The 21,015-nt window shown below is 46.3% G+C and overlaps 1 protein-coding gene across 11 annotated transcripts in view; it reads right to left on the reverse strand.

Moving 5' to 3' along the window:
* Positions 1 to 8,459: 8,459 nt before the first annotated feature.
* HAUS8 (HAUS augmin like complex subunit 8) overlaps positions 8,460 to 21,015 on the reverse strand; it is a 438,075-nt gene continuing 425,519 nt past the window's right edge. For all 11 annotated transcript variants that reach the window (XM_073657881.1, XM_073657870.1, XM_073657846.1 and 8 more), the window contains one exon: positions 8,460 to 8,857. In XM_073657881.1, the coding sequence (XP_073513982.1) occupies positions 8,719 to 8,857 (139 nt within the window). In that variant the 3' untranslated portion in view covers positions 8,460 to 8,718. The remainder of the gene's footprint in view (positions 8,858 to 21,015) is intronic.

A 21,015-nucleotide genomic window follows, 5' to 3' on the forward strand; every position in this document is an offset into this window, starting at 1 on the left:
TGAGGGTTCAGTCGCTACAGAGGTACTACATCTCACCCAGAGGTGTGGTATCTCACCCTCAGGTAAGGAAGGAGTATGGCTCGGGACCCTAACACCTGCATCCAACACATACCCACAGTGGGGGTAGGGCGAGATTGCTCCTAAGGGAGAGCACAGTCCCAGGTCCCTAGCTGGTGGGAGAGTCCTATGTAGTGGGTGTGGGTGGAGAAAGCAGCTTAGGGGAGCACATGACAGGGAGAGTATTAATAGGAAGCCATCTTAGAAAGAGCAAGCCAGTCAGAGGAGGAGAAGTGACAGGAGCAGAGGCTCTGCATGAGCTCTGCTCCGGAGGCGGGCCTAGCCTGGGAGGCCCAGGACTGAAGGAGAGAAGAGAGGAATGGGAGCAGGAAGGCTCCAGGAACCGAAGGGACCCTAGGGGTACGCCCACTGCTACCAGGAGGTAGAGGGGTCAGGCCAGATAAGGGGAACCGGTCCCTCAACTAGCGGAGAAACAGCAAGGCTCAACTAGAAACCGGAGGCTGCAGCATTTCATGTACTGCAGGCCAAAGTCCACACCAGTCTCACTAAGAAGGTAGCCACATAGGACCCAGGGGACGGAACACACGTCGCCCGCCAAGGCCCGAGGATACCGGATAGAAGTGTCACTGGGTGTGAGGTGCAGGGAGAAGGCCAGAGAAAGGACACAGAAGGGGGTCCTGATAAGTACTCCGGAGCTATCTGGGGGTGGACTGAGCCCCTCACTGAGTACGCACAGCACGACGGGGAAGATTGCTCTGGTACCTGTAATCTGGACTGCAACAACTGTGAGTAAAGATCTTGGGACTGCATCACACGGACTCTGTGTTCATTACTGACTCCCTGCACTACAACCACCATCATCCACCCACACTGCCCTGAAGCTACACTCTTCCTGTGGGGAGTAATAATACCATTGCTGCAAAACCACCAGCTTCAGAGGACTGTTCCGCAGCAGCGGCCCCTTTGGCCGCACTCCACAGGTGGCGTAGTCGGACATTATAAAACCCATATATACAAATTATCCTTGGATTGACCGTCCTGGGTCACGGACCGGGTCACGACCACAGTGATTACAACCCCCAGCGTCTACCGGCCCAGCTCCGGGTACCCCATGGCCCAGGGGGGCGTCAACTTCATAGGTCCCTGATCTGAGACCACTCCTGCAGCGTGATTTGCCCCACCTCTGGATCTCGTTGGCCCAGGCTATACGTCAGAACATATTGCACCAGGGCTTGTCGGTGTTGCCACAGTCGCTGCAACATGTGCAGAATTGAATTCCACCGTGTCGGCACATCGCATTTCAGCCAGTGAACTGGCAGGCCCAACGACTTCTGTAGAGATGTAAGTCGTTGAGCTGCGGGATGCGAACGGCGGAAGTGAGCACACTGCGACCGTGCCCTCTGCAGAAGGCCATCTAGTCCAGGATAGTGGGCTGAAAATTGCTGGACAACCAGGTTCAACACGTGAGCCATACAAGGCACATGTGTGACAGTGCCCCGGCGAAGGGCAGCACCCAGGTTTGCAGCATTGTCGCACACGGCCTTCCCTGATTGCAGGTCCAGTGGAGACAACCATTCATGAAACTGGGTCTCCAGAGCTGACCACAACGCCTCTGTGTGACTCACATTTCCCAGACATTTTAAAGTAAACACCGCCTGATGCTGATGGTGCAGGATTCCTTCTGCGCAGTTAGAAAGCGGATGGCATTACCAGACAGGCTTTGGGTGCAGGTGGAGGACCGAGAGGAGGTTGAGGAGGCAGAAGCAGTGGAGGAACTTCTAGATAAAGAGGATTGACACACAACTCGTGGGGACGGCAAGACTTGGACAGCAGCCCCTTGTCCTGCTGTCACCATAGTTACGCAGTGCCCAGTCAGCGACACGTAACCCCCCTGTCCATGCTTACTCGTCCAAGTGTCTGTGATGAAATGCACCCTATCACACACAGAGTTTCTCAAAGAAGTGGTGATGTTGTGTGCGACATGCTGGTGGAGCGCAGGCACACCTTTCTTTGAGAAGTAGTGCCGACTGGGCATCTGGTACTGGGGCACTGCGACGGACATAAGGTCTCGAAAATCCTCTGTGTCCACCAGGCGGAAAGGCAGCATTTCTGTAGCCAACAGCTTGCAGATGGTGAAATTCAACCTCTTAGCTTTGTCATGGCTAGGAGGAAATGGTCTTTTACTTGTCCACATCTGAGGGACCAAGGGCTGGCTGTTGTGCTTAGACGGGGTTGAGTAGGGTGTCCCCAGCAAACTGCCGGTCTGTGAGGAAGATGCAGGCGGAAAAGTTAGGTTGCCTTGATCCAAAGGTGGTGCTCTCGATGTCGGAGAGCGCTCAACACCAGCTGGTTTTTCCACTTCCAAATGAAACGATGACCTGCCAATCACACTGGCTGTTGCGGGTAAAGAGGTGGCAGGTCTGCGTCCAAAAACATGTGTGACTGCTGTCCCCCCAGTCACAGAGGATGAAGAGGCCGCGGATGCACAAGATGGGGCAGACGGTGGTTGGCCCGGCCCGCTAGGCCGCATTGTAGCACAGTGAGCTTCCCACTGCAACTTATGCTTCATATCCATGTGACGGTTCATGCATGAAGTACTCAAACTATGGTTTTTTTGGCCTCTACTTAGCTTTTGGTGACAAATATTACAGATAACACGAGTTGGGTCATCCTTATCGATCTAAAAAAATGCCCAGGCTATGCAAGGCTTAGAGCCCATGCGACCTGAAGACTTGTGGTCAGAGGCAGAGTTGTGGTTGAGGATGCAGTTGTTGACGTGCTTCCAGTACTCCGGCTCTGTCCAGGAAGGCGCAACCTAACCTCGTCATCAATAGCATCTGTGATGCCCAGCTGCGCTAGGTATCACAGATCCTAGAAGAGTGCATTGATGGAATCCTCCACAAGAGGCCCCCATAAACATTCACACATCTCCACCTTCCACCTCAGACCAGCAGAGGGAGCCCGTTAGGGATATAAATAGGGTAGGTGGAGCTAGACAGCTCAGTTCCTCTGAAGAGTTCCTGCAGTAGAGAAGCCTAAGAGAGGTCAGTCTGTAGTGGAGCTCAGTCTAGTCTAAAGAACTCAGTTAATAGTTCAGCAGTGGAGCACGAGGCTCCTGCTAGCTAGATTCAGGGAGCCCAGTTAGAGCTTAACATGTGTCGGCACCATAAGATCGGTGAAGCGCGGCAAGCTGCCATTAGTGTGTATAGCCTAGTGAGGGCCCGAGTAGGCCGAAGGAGAGTGGAGAGTTAGTACATAGGGGGCAGAGGAGCTTAACTAGCTCACCCCGAAGCATTTACCGGACACCGGATCCGAGCTTACCGGGATCTCTATGACCCAGTAAGGCATAACCGGAATCCCTGGAGAACTACAAGTCCCAGGATCGCTGAGGTGCTGATACGTAACAGAGCCAGGAGACGCTTAGGCCCCGCATACTGGGAGTGTGAACTCCAAGACAAGGCCCTACCACAAGGTCAGCCAGCGCAGGACAGAGACAAAGTTAGGCCTAGCTCCAGGCAGGTCAGAAACTTACTACGCAGAGGCAAGAAACAGGAGGCCCTACACCCGCTCATTGGGGAGGATCCTGATATGCACCCTTCACCCTACAGTGCTCCGGGATGTGCCTGAATTTCCACCAGTAAAAGGTACTGAAGTGACTACCGTGTCCGTTCCAGTTCTTGCTGACCCAGCTGGGTCTCGCCTGTCCTGCATTCCCCCGGCATACGCTGCCCTGAGGCCTAGCTCCACCTGTGGGGAGCTATACCATCGAGCTGCCTTATCACCGGCCTCAGTGGACTGCTACAGCGCTGGTGCTTCTCACCAGATACTACAGGTGGCGTCACGAACTCTTATAAAATTAACAATTATCCACCCTTTTAAAGTGTGACCCCAGGGTACGGGCCCAGGAGCCGACCACTGCAACATCCCCAAGGCCAGGCAAAGGCCCGGGTACCGAGTCATCCCCATCCCCTGGGCTAGTCACATCCTCCTCCACCTCCTCTGCTGACCTCATCGACTGGCTGACTGTGGGTTGACAGTAAGTGGGATCTCCAAGCTCGTCATTATCACCCTGTGTGTTCTCACACCCGTCGTCCTCAGAGCCAACCTCTTCCTGCCCTGACCGAAAAGTCAAGTTGTCGCTCCATTCAGGTATTTGAGTCTCATCATCGTCTTCATCATTGTCTCCACCAACAGGAGTTACAGTTTGGGAACGAGGGTCTACATTATGCTCAGAACCTTCTTCATCTGGTCCTGGATCCGACTCAAAGATTCTGGGCATCAGTGCAGATCATTTCCTTGTCTGGATTAACAGAAGCTCTGGAGCAGACCTCTGTTTCCCAGGCTATAGTATGAGTAAACAGCTGTGCAGACTCAACCATCTGTGTTACCCCATACTTACATAGTTACATAGTTTTTAAGGTTGAAGGAAGACTAAGTCCATCTAGTTCAACCCATAGCCTAACATGTTGATCCAGAGGAAGGCAAAAAAAACCCATGTGGCAACACTAAGCTCCACATTGGTGAAAAAAATTCCTTCCCGACTCCATGCGACTATCAGACTAGTTCCCTGGATCAACGCCCTATCAAGGAATCTAGTATTTATAACCTGTAATATTATACTTTTCAAGAAAGGCATCCATGCCCTTCTTAAATTTTAACAGTGAATCACTCATTACAACATCATGCGGCAGAGAGTTCCATAGTCTCACTGCTCTTACAGTAAAGAATCCGCGTCTGTGATTATGATTAAACCTTCTTTCCTCCAGACGTAGAAGATGCCCCCTTGTCCCCGTCGCTGGCCTCAGAGTAAAAGGATCAGTAGAAAGGTCTTTGTACTGTCCCCTCATATACTTGTACATAGTAATAAGATCACCCCTAAGCCTTCTTTTTTCCACAGTAAATAACCCCAAGTGTAATAACCAGTCTTGGTATTGCAGACCCCCCAGTCCTCTAATAACCTTGGTCGCTCTAGTTCAGCTATGTCTTTCTTATACACTGGAGACCAGAACTGTACACAGTATTCTAAGTGTGGTCGCACTAATGACTTGTATAGAGGTAAAATTATGTTCTCCTCATGAGCATCTATGCCTCTTTTAATGCATCCCATTATTTTATTTGCCTTTGCAGCAGCTGCCTGACACTGGCCACTAAACGTGAGCTTGTCATCCACCAATACACCCAGGTCTTTTTCAGTTACAGTTTTGCCCAGTGTTTTACAATTAAGCATATAATTATACATTTTATTTCCTCTGCCCAAGTGCATTACCTTACATTTATCCCCATTAAAGCTCATTTGCCATTTATCAGCCCAAGCTTCTAGTTTACATAGATCCTCCTGTAATATAAAATTGTCCTCCTCTGTATTGATTACCCTGCAGAGTTTAGTGTCATCTGCAAATATTGAAATATTACTCTGTATGCCCCCTACAAGGTCATTAATAAATGTTAAAAAGAAGGGGGCCCAATACTGACCCCTGTGGTACCCCACTGTTAACGGAGACCCAGTCTGAGTGTTTTCCATTAATAATCACCCTTTATTTCCTATCACTGAGCCAATTCTTAACCCACATACATATATTTTCCCCTATCCCCATTGTTCTCATTTTATGTATCAACCTTTTGTGTGGAACCGTATCAAAAGCTTTTGAAAAGTCCATATACACAACATCCACTGCATTTCCTTGGTCCAGTCCCGAACTTGCCTCCTCATAAAAACTGATCAGATTAGTTTGACAGGAACGGTTCCTCGTAAACCCATGTTGATATTGGGTCATGAGGTTATTCTTCTTCAGATACTCTAATATAGCATCTCTTAGGAAACCCTCCAGGATTTTACCCACCATAGAGGTTAAGCTTACCGGCCTATAATTTCCAAGTTCGGTTTTTGTCCCCTTTTTGAATATTGGCACCACATTTGCTATACGCCAGTCCTGTGGTACAGACCCTGTTATTATGGAATCTTTAAAGATTAAAAATAATGGTCTATCTATGACGTTACTTAATTCCTGCAGTACTCGTGTGTGTATCCCATCTGGGCCCGGGGAATTGTGAAATTTAATGATTTTTAGACGCCGCCATACTTCCTGCTGGGTTAAGCAAGTGACATTTAATGGAGAATTTTTGTTATCACTAATCATGTTTTCTGTCATGCGATTTTCTTGTGTAAATACGGTTGAAAAAAAATCATTTAGCATATTGGCTTTTTCCTCATCCTCATCCACCATTTCACCCAGACTATTTTTAAGGGGGCCAACACTATCATTTTTTAGTTTTTTACTATTTATGTAGTTAAAGAATATTTTGGGGTTATGTTTACTTTCTCTGGCAATGAGTCTCTCTGTCTCAATCTTTGCTGCCTTGATTTGTTTTTTACATAATTTAATTTTCTATATTTATTTAATGCCTCATCACTACCTACTCAGAAGGGCAGCTGGAGACTTGGGAGCTGTGAGGAAGCAAGTGCGATTGGGGTGACACCTCTGAGGACTGGAGTATTTGTGATGCTGAACTTGAGGTGGAAGAGAGCCCACTTGAAGGAGCACTTGATATCCTTTGAAGCACCTGCTGTTTTTGTGCCTCATCTGGAATTTGTAGCGATGGGCGTGTCCGTAAGAAAGGAATCGTATCACATTGTCCACGAAAAGAAGTAGACATCTTAGTTTGGCTGGAAGATGGTCTTTCTTCTGCAGATGTTAATCCCCCCAGCGCGGGGGCTCGACCCACCAGCGGCCAGGCACCAGTATTGGGAGAGGGGGACTGGCCGTCAGGGTCCACCGCGGCTCTGGCACAAACCCGGCGACACGGAGGTCGCACGGGCAGGAACGGACTGGCTGTTTCGGCTTCGCACTCCAGCGTAGTCCCTCTGCCCGCTCGCGCCCGTAACCTCAAAGGGATGCACAAGCGGCTTTTCTTCCCAGGGCTGTTCCCCGCCCAGCAGGAACGTGGGGGAGCTCAGGTGGGCCTGCCACTGTACTCCCTTACCTCCCTTGCCCTCTTTCCTTCTTTCGTTCTCCATCTAACTCTTCGGCTCTGTAGTGTCCGCTCTCCCTCCAGCTCTCTCCTTCTTACAGGTGGACTACTGCGTGTATTCACACTGTGGCGAATGTTTTGGGCCCAGGCATAAGAAGTCGTCGAGGTAATGGATAATATGTGCCCCCTTAGAAATGTCCATTACAACCCATTCGAGGAAGCAACTAAACGCCTCAAATAGTGAGCAGGATCTGGACCACTCCATGGGCAAACAGCGATCTATATAGTATGCTCCTTCCCAGAAGCAGCCCAATAGGTGGACACTATTCGGAGGCACAGGTAAGAAACCGGAACGCCGCATCAATGTCTGTTTTGGCCATTAGGGTGACCCTTCCCAACTTCTTGATCCGCCTGATTGCCTTGTCAAAGGATGTACAGTATATACTACTGTACTTCGTTCCGCGTCGATGTGGTAGTTTACTGACCTGCCCCTTGGATATGATAAATGGTGGATTAGTCCGAATGTATTGGGTTTCGTTGTTGGCACAACTCACAACGGGGATACCACTACGTCTTGTAAGGAAAGCGTTCTGAATGGAACCGCCATTCTGCCTAAAGACTTTTCTTTTTTTAATTTTCTTGTCACGACGTCTGGGTGTTGGTAGGCTGATTTTAGATTTTTACTCCAGCCTTTCATGATTTTAGAAGGGCATGACATGCCTATATCTGTGTCTCCCCCTCCTTTTACTCCTCCACCTCTTTTCTTTTCGCATGACTATATGTACTTGTCACTTTTCCATGTGTCAGTTATGTCTTCTGAGCAGTTTGTCAGCTTTTGGACCACATAATCAAGGTGTATGTGTATGTGTGTGTAAGTATAAGTTGATGGATGATACCATGTTTAATTTTTACCCTTGTCCCCTTTGACCCCTTCCCTTAAAATATGTTAATGGTTTGTTCTACAATCTACACAAATTATGCATACTTTATGTATTAGAACATATCTTGACCCTCTGCACAGGGAATATGCTTTGTTATCTAGTAACTATATTAGTTTCAAAAATGTTTTATTAATTTTAACAAAAAAAAAAATTGAATGAAAAAGGTTGACAAAACAAAGCATGTTTCTGCATCAGTCGGTGTTCTATGCAGCAATTGGATGAAGCCTTAGCTCACAGATTTTACGCTCTTATCACCTCCTGCAAATAATGAGAGTGCTCAGCTTCATTGCAGGAAAAGCTTTCCTCTAAATTTGAACCAATTTTCGAAAAATGGGTTTCCTGGGAAGGCTTTTTTTATTTTTTAAAGGTAGACAATCCCCTTATTGAGCAGACAAGCAAAATATGCATATTAGGATAAGGAAATAACCAGCTGGTTGTATTGCAGATGTTTTACCTCTACGTTAAGTTTTATTTCAAGATGAATTAACTAACATTCCACATTTAACAGAACAAACACATACAAAATATTAATTCAAGTGTGCAAAGTATTTTAATGTCTAATGCGCTCATAAGTGGTAGTCTTCCAACCATCACTGCAAAAGATGTCTGAAAATTGTCAAGGGAATGACCTTCAGTCTTGACCTTGCTCACTTGCCACCACCATACAAAGTGAATGAAGACAGCATGGTGTGTTAGCTCATATCCCATGTTCAAACATAAACATCATAAACATTTCTTAAAGTTTTTTATAACAAATTGCTTTCCTTGAAGAACTGACAAAAAAAGGTTATCAAACTTCTTGACTGCCCTGGGAAAAATACCAGTTCTTTACAACTTCCACTTCAGTATGGTCTTCCACAAGCTTCTGGCTTTGTAAAGCTACGTCTTTATCGACTTTAAAAGACAATTCCATAACTTGGTGCAAGGTCCTGTAACGATAAATATGCAGATATGGAATTGACAAGTGTGCTCTAGCTGCAATTAAAAAAAAACCCTTAACATTATGTCTTGCTGCCCACCCTAGAAGAATTAAAGGGAATCTGTCACCACTTTGGAGTTATCAGACCTCTACTATGGGCATACAGGGTATAGAAAAGTAAATCTATACTTACCTGTATGGCCCATATTAGAGGTTTGATAGCAGAGAAAAGCGCTTTAATCAATTCTATTTTGTACAGGCTTGGCATCTGGGGGACGCCAAGCAATCCCTGCCTATGTGCTTATTATTCCCCCTAAATCCCCGCCTATATGCTTAATTATATTCCCTCCTCCCCTGCACGTCACAGGGCCCTGTGCTCCCTGACTTCCCGGGCATGCGCAAAGCACCGATCACATAGAGCTCACAGAGCGTGCTTTGCTTCATCCCAGCCCGTCTCTCTGTGCACTGCCCTGCAGGTTTCTATTGCGCAGGCGTCGGGAAGTGACACTGACTCCCCTGGATGCCAAGCCTGTACAAAACAGAATTGATTAAAGTGCTTTTCTCTGCAATCAAACCTCTACTATGGGCCATACAGGTATGTGTAGATTTACTTTTCTATACCCTGTATGCCCATAGTAGAGGTCTGAGCCCGTACTGAACCGAGCACATGTCAGCTGATTCTTACAGCTGACATGTGCCCGCAACAGCCGCAGGTGGAATCGCGATCAACCTGCGGCTGTTAACCAGTTAAATGCTGCTGTCAATCTCCGACAGAGGAATTTAACATCGCTGTGCCGGAAGTGCGGCATTAGCCTCGCCAATTGGAGACGCAGTCACCTGATCGCGGGTCACCGATGCGTGGGCATGACAACCTGGGGTCTGCAGCAGACCCCTGTGGTTGTCATGTCTCGCTTGCTATGAGCGCAACCCAGTGGTCGGCACTCATAGCACAGGAGCATTTCTGCTACATAGTGGTGATCTGCTGATCACCTCTATGTAGCAGAGCCGATCAGATAACTTCAGCTTCTATAGACTATAGAAGAAAACAAAAAGTGAAAAAAAAAAAGTTTTTAAAAATATGAAAAAAAAAATATAAAAAGTTTAAAAATCACCCCCCTTTCGTCCCATTCAAAATAAAAAAAAACAAAAAAAAAAAAACCACATACACATATTTGGTATCGCCGCATTCAGAATCGCCCGATCAGATTAATTCTTTTTTTTAGATTGATCGGTAAACGGTGTAATGAGAAAAAAAAATTCAAAAACGCCAGAATTATGTTTTTTTTTGGTTGTCGCAACACTGAAATAAAATGCAGTAACGGGCGATCAAAAGATCACATCTGCCCCAAAATAGTATCAATAAAAGTCAGCTCGACATGCAAAAAATAAGCCGTCACTTGGCCCCAGATCCCAAAAAATGGAGACACTGCGGGTCTCCGAAAATGGCGCCATTTTTTTTTTTTTCAAAAAAAAACAAAAAAACAAACTTTGGATTTTTTTTTACACTACTTAAATAAAAAAGAACCTATACATGTTTGGTGTCTACAAACTTGTAATGACCTGGAGAATCATAATGGCAGGTCAGTTTTAGCATTCAGTGAATGTGATAAAAAGAACCCCAAAAAAACAACCGTGGAATTGCATTTTGTTAGCAATTTCACCGCACTTGGATTTTTCTTTTCCCGTTTTCCAGTACACAATATGGTAAAACCAGTGATGGCTAGTGTTGAGCATTCCGATACTGAAATATCGGGTATCGGCCGATATTCGCGGTATCGGAATTCCGATACTTTTGCAATATCGTACACCGGAATCGGAAGTTCCCATAATGCAATGAGCCATTTTCATTTTATTCAGCCAATGAGGATCCTAAGAAGTGTGGGCACATCCTGTTAGGCATGTAGGAATCTTAACTAATGGCATGGCTGTGATTGGCTGCTGAAATGATGTCATGATGCACTATAAAAGCCGCCGCCGCCATTTTGAGCTCACTCTGCTGTGAATTCAGTTAGGGATAGGACGCTGTTGTTCTGAGGGACAGTTTTAGCTACCTATTTGGTCTATTCTGCTTTACCCAAGCTACTTTATAAATCGCTGTGCCTTGCAGCGCTAGTTCACAGTTCTCTGTGCTGTTCACCGCTGTCTGCAAGGTCTGGTGTGTGAGTGCAGCTCACCCTGTAGTGTGTGCTTCAACCACGTCTGGTTGTAGTGCACTCAGTGTGTGTCACTGCCTCATACATTGTCCTTTTTTGCCAATTCATAATTTTTCCTGATTTCTCCTATTAGTGTGGTGGTTCCATCCGTATTCAGCTAAATTGGTTCCAAACACACTATATAGGAGTAGTTAGAGGAGCCTTTCTGCAGCATTGGGCCCTGCAGCCCCAGCCAGATTAGTATTAGCCTATTTTTTGTAGCCTCATCTATTGCATTGTAGGTTACCTTCCTACATTGTAATAGCTACAAAAAGTTTGTGATACTATCGTTATTACATCTTTAGGCACATCCAGTGTCTTTTTGTGACAAAAAAAAACCTAAATAAAGTTCACCAAACACTCCACTTTACAGTTGTGTAGGCCACATTAGCTCATATTAAAGTCTAGTCCACACTTTATAAAATTAGTGTTTCTTATACCTGTTAGCAGCTGTTCAGGAATAAGCACACTAAGCCCTTAGTACTTTTCTGCCTATCTTTATCAGTCTACCAAGATGAAGAAGGCAGGGAGTAAGGCATGTGGTCGTGGGCGTGGGCGTGGAGTTTCTGCAGGGAGAGGACGTGAGGATTCTGTGCCTGCAGGGAGAGGACGTGGGGATTCTGTGCCTGCTGCGGGCACCAGTGACTCAGCATCGCCCAGTTTTACCAGGGAACAGTCCTTTATGCGCAGCTTTGTAGGAGCTAGCCGTACCCCACTGCTGCGGGAGGACCAAATTGAAGCCGTTGTCGGATGGATGGCAGCTAACGCATCGACTTCAATTAGTTCCAGATGCTCTCAGGTCCTGAGCACTGAAGAGCACCCATCTGTCTCTTCACCACCTGCCAAATTGCACAGGCAGTCAGAGAGCCCTGGACAGGAGCCATCTCTACTTCTGTTCTCTGAATCTCTTGGCTTGGAAAGAGGGGGCCAGCCAAGCAGAATCTGAGAATTTGAAGAAGAGGTAGTATGCAGTGATGCGCAACCGTTTTGTCTCTCTGAATCTGAAGAGGCGCGTGGGCCAGTGCCTATGGTCAGCAGCACACCTCAGTACGCATCTTATGAGACTCAGGTGCCACTTTCTGGTGCGTACTGTGCTGTCGAGACTACCCAGGAGAAGCAGTTGTTTGAAGAGGGTGGTGTAGATGAGGTCCTTGACCCATCATGGCGTGAGGGACAGGAAGGTGGTGGGAGCAGCTCTGAGGAAGAGATTCCCCGAACAGCCCAAAAAGGAGGGAGAGGGAGGGGGCAGACTTGGTTGCCTGTAGCCTCCACTTCGGCACCCATTAGGAGCATGGCTCTTCCAAAATCCAAAGCGGGCGCTCCCAAGACTTGCAGTGCCTGGTCCTTTTTTGACACAGTTGCAGATGACATTTGCAATGTCAAATGCAAGCTGTGTAATCAGAAGGTGAAAAGAGGGAAAAGTGTCAGCAACCTCAATACCACAAATATGTGGAAACATGTGCGGACCAAGCACGTGGTGGAGTTACAAAAACACACTGAAGACCTAGGCCAACCTACAGCGCCACCTACCACCTCTTCAGCTCGTGTTGTAGCCTCTTCTTCCAGCTCACACACAGCTGGTTCGGGGCTTCCTCACAGGATCGCCATGGAGGAATCTCTGGCACTGTTGTACAGAGACACAGTGTAATTCCACCCACAGCACCACTTTCCCAGTCATCCTCACACTCCCAGGCCAGTCTACAGCCATCGTTAGCACAGGCATGGGAGAAAAGGCGCCTATACTCGGCAAACCACCCCCGAGCACAGGCTCTGAATGCTGGCATTGCTAAACTACTGGCCCTTGAAATGCTATCATTCAGGCTGGTGGAGACTGACACATTCCGTAACTTTATGGCATTGGCAGTCCCACAATACAACGAGCCCAGCCGCTTTTATTTCAGCAGGCAAGCCGTCCCTGCCCTGCAACATCATGTGGAGGGAAAAATTAAACATGCGCTACAAAACGCCGTCAGTAGCAAGGTCCACCTGACCACCGATGCGTGGACCAGTAAGCATGGACAGGGACGATACCTTTCCCTCACTGCCCATTGGGTAAATGTTGTGGAGCCGGGTACAGATCTTGAGAGTGGCGCTGTACGTGTTCTGCCAACTCCAAGGATTGCAGGAATCCAGTCTGTACACATTGACGCCTCCTCAGACTCCAGTTCCTCTGAATCAGCGCTGCAGGAGCCGTCACCGTCTACCTCCACATCGACCCGTGAACGGTTACCTGTTATGGTGACCAATATGAGCACAGCCGTGGCCAAACGTCAACAGGCCGTATTAAAATTAATTTCTTTGGGTAATCGAAGCCACACAGCGCAGGAGCTCTGGAATGCCATCAAGTAGCAGAGCGACGTGTGGTTTGTGCCAGCGAATCTCCAGCCAGGCATGGTAGTGTGTGACAATGGCCGAAATCTGGTGGCAGCTCTGGGCCTAGGCAACCTCACTCAAATCCCATGTCTGGCACATGTGCTCAACTTGGTCGTGCAGAGTTTTTTGAGGGACTATCCGGATCTTGATGCACTGCTTCACAAGGTCCGCATAGAGTGCACTCACTTGCGGCGTTCCAGCAATGCAAGATCACGCATTGCAGCTCTGCAGCGCCGATTACGTCTTCCGGAACATCGCATCATATGTGACCTACCCACCAGGTGGAATTCAACGTTACATATGTTGGAGAGGTTGTGTGAGCAGCAGGCAGCAGTAATGGAGTACCAGCTGCAGCAGGCGCAAACAAGTCGCAGTGCGCGCCGTTCACACTTCACCACCACTGAGTGGGCCTCTATGAAGGACATTTGCCACGTTTTGCGTGCCTTCGATTATTCCATGCGGAAGGCGAAGTGCAGATGATGCACTAGTCAGCATGACTATCCCCCTTATCTGCCTGCTTGAAAAAACACTGCAAGCACTAAGGGACGAGGTTTTAGAAGAGGTGGAGGATGAGGAGACACAAATGCCATCTGCTTATCTACAGTCTGCGCAACGTGGTTCCTCACAAAGGCCTAGGCAGGGGACACTTTGTGAGGAGGATGAGGAGGAGTCAATGGATGAGGAAGACATCTGTCCAGAGGAGGGAGGTACACAATGCTCTAGTAGTCAGTATCTAGAGCGAGGGTGGGGTGATGCAGAGCAGGCAGAGATCACGCCTCAAGCAGGGGACAGCGTTTCTTGGCCAGTTGGCAGTCTGCAGCACATGGTTGATTTCATGCTGCAGTGCCTGAGAAAAGACCGCCGCATCGCCCACATTCTCAACACGGCTGATTATTGGGTGTCCACCCTCCTAGATCCTCGCTACCGGGACAACTTACAAAGCCTCATAACACCGTTGAACCGGGAGCGTAAAATGCGGGAGTACCAAGACGCACTGGTGCATTCCATCATGTTCTCCATTCCAACCGAGAGCAGTGCTGCTAGTGCTTTACAAAGCAGCTCAGTGCGTCGAGGCAGTGGAGGAAGCTCTGCACAAAGAGGGAGCAGAAGCAGCGCCTCAGCACAAGGCAAGACCAGTATGGCCGAAATGTGGCAAAGTTTTGTGTCCCCGCCGCCACAAATGTCTACACCATCACAGACGGCTCCAGTCAGCAGGAGGCAACGTTTCCGTCAGATGGTGACAGACTACATGTCTTGCCCTCTTAGTGTACTCCCAGACGGCTCTTCTCCCTTCAAGTTTTGGGTCTGTAAGCTGGATACATGGCCAGAGCTTAGTCAGTATGCATTGGAGGTGCTAGCTTGCCCTGCTGCTAGTGTATTATCGGAACGCGTCTTTAGTGTCGCAGGTGGTGTACTAACAGACCGTCGCATGCGACTATCCTCCGATAACATTGACCGGCTTGCTTTTCTCAAAATGAACAAGGCCTGGATCTCTCATGAATTTGCCAGTCCTCTTCCAGAATAAATAATTGGTTGGCAACAGTATCCAGGTCTCCTGCTCTGTTCATGTTTCTACCACCTGTACTGTAATCCCTGAGCTCCAACACCGCCAGTTGGCGCTCGGAAGTGCCGTCTGCACAGTCAACACTTGCTGCCGTGTTATTGGGGTTCAGTAACGTCAGCTGTTCCCCTGCTGTGCAGACGGCAATTTCTCCTGCTTTGTCCACATCCACTGTACTACTGATTTAAAACCTCCTCCAAATACACCTCTGGCTCCTCTGTTTTTAGTATTTACCCTGAGCTCCAATACCGCTAGTTGCTGCTCAGAAGTGCCGTCTGCACAGTCAATGCTTGCTCCAGTGTTATTGGGGGTTCAGTAACGTCAGCTGTTCCCCTGCTGTGTGTCCGGCAAATTCTCCTGCTTTGTCCACATCCACTGTACTACTGATTTAAAACTTGCTACAATTACACCTCTGGCTCCACTCTGTTTTTAGTATTTACCCTGGGTTCCAGCACCGCCAGCTGGTTCCCGGTAGTTCCATTTGCTCTTGTACCTTCTACTACCCATCCGGGTTCCAGTACAGTCAGCTGGTTCTCAGCAGTGTCTTTGGCACGGGTACTCCCTCCTGCCCAGCCTGGTTCCAGCACGCCAGCTGTTTCCGGGTAGTGTCAACGTCACTTTGCCTCCAATGCGTTGTCCTGTCGTGTTGCGGTCGGGTTAGCCGACTCTATGGTGCCTGCAGTTTAGGTGACTCCTATGTGGGCTGCGGGATCTGGCAATGAAGGCTGGTTCCATAGTGCCAATAGGACAAGCACCCCCTGTAGGACTCTGGGTTTTGGTAACTGCGGCCGGCTCGCGGCCTTGAACTTTTTTTTACATGGGTACCTTCTGCTACCCATCCGGGGTCCAGTACCGTCAGCTGGTTCTCCGCAGTGCCTTTGGATTAGGTGCCTCCTTCTCGGTATCCAAGTTCCACCAATGTCTGCTGGTCCTTGGTAGTGCTTTCTGGCACAGGTACCTCCTGCTTAGTAACCGAGTTCCAGTACCGTCAGCTGGTCTTCAGCAGTTCCATTGGCTCTTGTACCTTCTGCTACCCATCCGGGTTCCAGTACCGTCAGCTGGTCCTCGGTAGTTCCTCAGCTTTTTTGTACCTTCTGCTACATTTCCAAGTTCAAGCTTTTGAAATGGTTCTTGGTAATCACTCTGGATCTCCCTGACGAGGACCCCGAAGACGAGGACCCCGAAGACCACCCCGAAGAAGACGAGGACCCTGAAGACCACCCTAAAGAAGATGAGGACCCCGAAGACGAGGACCCAGAAGACCAACCCGAAGAAGACCAAGAAGATGACCAAGAGGACAAAGAAGAGAAGACAAGCACCAAGATACAGAAGAACAAGAGACAGAAAACCAAGAAGCAGAAATACAAGAAGCTGCAGAACAAAAAGCGGAAGAACATTAAGCATAAGACTAAAAATCAGAGCAAAAGATAATATCTAAATTATAAGCAGAAGATGACTAAGCAGTGTATGGGGGTGAGTCCGTTCCTCCTCGTGGTGCCCCTGGAAAAGACCTGCTCCTGCAGGCCAAACTGAACGCGGACAAATCCTGTTGTAAATCTTTTGTGACGGGCAGAACGAAAGGTGTAATGTCCAACCTTTTATAGATAACTACAGGAATGCCTGTCACAAATAAGAATATGATGAAGAAGAAGAAGATGAAGAAGATGAAGAAGTAGAATATGAAGAATGTAAAAAAAAAAGAATAATAAGAAGAAGGTGAAGAAGAAGATGAAGAAGGTGAAGAAGAAGTGGATGAAAAAGATGCTGAGGATGATGAAGGAGAAAGTGTGGGAGAAGTAAAAAAGAAGGTGAAGAGCATGGAAGTAGTGAAACATAAATATCTGACAAAATATAAAAATACTTAACATAGTCAATATTTCCGTAACTCAGAACGTCTTAAAAAATATATTAATTCCTGCTATTCCATTTGATTGGGCTAAACCTCTATGCCTTTATTGTCTCCCCCACCTCCCCCAATACATTCTACATTATTCTTAGTTGTTTTCGTTCATGTAGAATTAACCTACAAGGAAAGAAAGGGTTTATTTTCATTCCGATATTTCTGTCCCATTGACTTGCATTGGTTTCCGGTATCGGAATCGGCGATATCCGATACTTTTTCGGTATCGGTCCGATCTAATCCGATCCGATATTTCCCGATATCGGAAGGTATCGCTCAACACTAGTGATGGCTTTAAAAGTCCAAGCTGTCACATGGCCATATTGACTGAAAAATAAAAAGGCTATGGCTCTAGGAAGAAGGGGGAGCAAAAAATGAAAACGAAAACAACGGAAAATGCTCTGGTCATGAAGGGGTTAAGTAACCCATCTTCTGGTCAGAACTGTTCCAGGGGATTTTAGTAAATTAATGTTTATTGCTTCACTATGTGCTCAATGTTCACCTTCTCATGGTACCTTTGCTGAACACTTATCTGGGGCAGCTGGGTGCAGTGTTTTATAAATAGAGGATTATTTGGCACATTGAGCAATAAGCACAACTAATACTTAATCCTATCAAACATTCTGGTAACCTAGGAGATAGACAGAACTTTTGCACACATCTTACATTTTCTTTTAAATGTATTACCAGCAAGGTTCACATTTAGGCTTTGTTCATTCATGCTAAATTTGGTTAGAGAATTATTCTTAATAACGGTGTACACATGAGGTCAATAAAAAAACCCACTAAAATGTATCCTCACAGGGAGCCCCACCAATTCCTACAAATCATTGAAAGGCAGCAGTAAGGAGGAGCTTGGATGGAACAGTGGACACGCTGCTGTAGAAAACCCCAAAACAAAGAATTCCCAAATCTATATAACTCAATGGATAATAATAAATCTTCATTATTGAGAGCAAGCAGGAATTCAAAAAAACTGTGGGGTCAATTTTATGAAAAAGTATCAAATTTTATTCAATATAATATAAATTATACAGCACAAAAGGTCATGTAAAAAGGTTTGGAAATGAGAAGATACTGCGACAATACTATGGAAAGGGTAATGGAATATCTACCATAGTGAAAGAAAGACACACTGGGTCCCCAATCATATAAACCAGGTATCCTAGTAGTTATCATTTTCTCTAACTCTAAAAATGATCGGAATTTCAAAAGAGTCCATCACATTACATGCGAGACTGAAGCGGTGGTCTACCATGCTAAATGCCCCTGCGGGCTTATATACATAGGTATGACCACTAGAGCACTAAAAATAAGAATACAGGAACATATTCGAGATATTAACCGGTTCCCGACCGCCCACTGTAGATAAACGTCGGCGCTTGCTGGGCTCTGTGCAGCGCCAACGTTTAAAAACGGTGGGTGGTCTCGCAGCGCTCAGGACCCCCAGGGTCCTGCAAGCGCTGTGATTCCGGTGAAGAGCGTTAGCTCTGACAGGGGACATCTTCGGGACCTGATTGGATCAGGTCCCAGTGATGTCAACCCTTTGCTATGTTCTATATGCCGTGATCTATAGTGATCGCGGCATATAGAAGATAGAAGGAGGAGAGGGGGTCGTCTTACTTACCTCTCCGACGACCCCCGATACCTTCCAGGACCTGGGGTTGCTATGGCAGCTGGAGGTCACATGACCGCCTCCAGATCTGCCATATATGGTGTCCTGCCTGGCTCAGCCTGCAGCTGAAGCCAGGCAGGAGACTGACTGTGAAACAGTCAGCGAAGATCTCATGTAATGTAATACATGTCTATTACATTACATGAGATCAGTGATCAGAAAAATAAAAATTAATGTCCCATACAGGGACTAAGTAAAAACGTAAAAAAAATTAAAAAAAAGTTTTTAAACTGTAAAAAAAAAAAAAAATCACAAAATAAATAAAAATAAATAAAATATTAAACCAATAAATCCGTATATTTTTACAAAACCAAAAAAAGTACACATATTCGGTGTCGCCGCGTCCGAACACTAAATTAACTCCTTCTGTGCACACCGTAATAAAAATAAATAAGAAACGGAGCAAAAAAATATGCTTTTTCATCATATCGCCAAACAAAAAGTGGAAAAAAATGCTATCAAAAAACAAAACAGAAAAAAAAAATGGTACCGCTGAAAACGTCTTGTTCCGCAAAAAAAATCCGCCATACAGCTCCATCAGCTGAAAAATAAAAAAGTTCTAGCGCTCAGAATAAAGCAATGCAAAAAAAATTTCTCTATAAAATTGTTTTATTGTGTAAAAGCACCAAAACAAAAAAAAATATACAGTAAGTGTAGTATCGCTGTAAATGTACTGACCCGAAGAATAATGCTGCCTGATCACTTTTACCAAACGCATAACGGCATAAAAAAAAACCTCAAAAAACAATTCCTGAATTGTTGGTTTTTGTTAATTTTACCTCCCAAAAAACGGAATAAAAAGCGATCAAAAAATGTCACGTACCCAAAAATGGTACCAATAAAAATGTCAACTCGTCCCGCAAAAAACAAGCCATCACATGACACTGTCGGCCGAAATATGGAAAAATTATAGCTCTCAAAATATGGTGATGCAAAAACTAGATTTTGCAAAAAAAAAGCGTCTTTTAGTGTGTGACAGCTGTCAGTCATAAAAACCCGATATAAATCTGGTATCTCTGTAATCACACCGACCCGAAGAATAAAGTAATCTAATCAGTTATATCACACTAGGAACGGCGTAAAAAATAAATAAAACCAATTCTTCACCTGCTACTGATTTGTTTATTATGTCTCCCAAAGATCGCAGTAAGGCTCTGCCCACATTTATCCTGCGCTCTGCGCTGAGCGCTTACATCAGAGTTTCCGTGTAAATCTCTGAGATAAGTGATTCAGACGGAACCCATGACGGAAGATTCGCTGTAATGAGGCAGATATAGGCCACTGTGGATGCCGTCTGGCCTGTGATCCCACGGTGTCATTTGTTTTAGGCGTGCATAAAAGTGCGGTTGGCCACAGTTTTGTGCACTTCTGAAAAAAAGGACACCACTAAACAGAGGCCAGACGGAGTCCAGAGTAACTCTGCTGCCTCATTATAGTGAATGGATCCCGCAGGGGTTTCATCTGAACTACATCACTTGGAAATTTAGATGGAAACCCCGATGTAAGTGCTCAGCCTAGAGCACCGGATAAATGTTACGTAAAATGTTCCCAATAAAAGCTTCAACTCAGTCCTCAAAAAAAGCTAGTCCCCACTCAGGTCCGTCATCTGTTAAAAATATAAGGGACTTCCAAGTTACTGGTAACACAAAGGCTCTGGAAAAGCGAAATGGCCCTTGCCCCCCAAAAGAAATTCAGAAAATTTTGTGCTCCCAAATCCAAATGCCTATTCTACAATAATTTGTTCTCCAATTGTCAAATAGCACTCCGTCCTCACCAGATCTCGCCGTATGGCTGAGCGGTACAGTACAGCCACATATGGGGTATTGACACTTTTAGAAGAAATTGTGTGACACATTTCAACACCATTTTTACCCATTGCCCTGTGTGAAAATTTAAAATCTGAGGGTAAAACATTTTTTTGTGGTAAAAATATAATTATGCTTTTTTCACTGCCCAATGGTATAAATTTAAAAATTAAAAAATACTCACTACTTCCCTAGATGAATTCCTTGAGAGGTGTAGTTTACAAAATGGGGTCACTTGTGGGGGTTTCTGCTGTTTCGGCATGTCAGCTACACTTCAAATGTGACATGGTGTCAGCCACCTATCCCAGCCAACATAGCGCTCCTTTCTCGTCCGAACCCTGCCGTACACCAAAACAGTAGTTTTCCCCCACATATGGGGTATCGGCGTGTTCAGGAGAAATTGCACAACAAATTTCATGGTGCAATTTCTCCTGTTATCCTTATGATAATGCAAAATTAGGGAATGAAAAACATTTTTTGTGGGGAAAAATGTGAAAATTATATTTTTATGGCTCAATATTATAAACTTCTGTGAAGCAGCTGGGGGTGCAAGGTGCTCACCACACATCTAGATAAGTTCCCTAAGGGGTCTAGTTTCCAAAATGGTGTCACTTGTGGGGGGTTTCCACTGTTCAGGCACATCAGGGGCTCCCCAAACGCAA

Source organism: Phyllobates terribilis, unplaced genomic scaffold (genome assembly GCF_046119375.1).
Source record: "Phyllobates terribilis strain yellow unplaced genomic scaffold, ASM4611937v1 Scaffold_1__5_contigs__length_1240528914, whole genome shotgun sequence".
NCBI classification, from domain to species: domain Eukaryota; kingdom Metazoa; phylum Chordata; class Amphibia; order Anura; family Dendrobatidae; genus Phyllobates; species Phyllobates terribilis.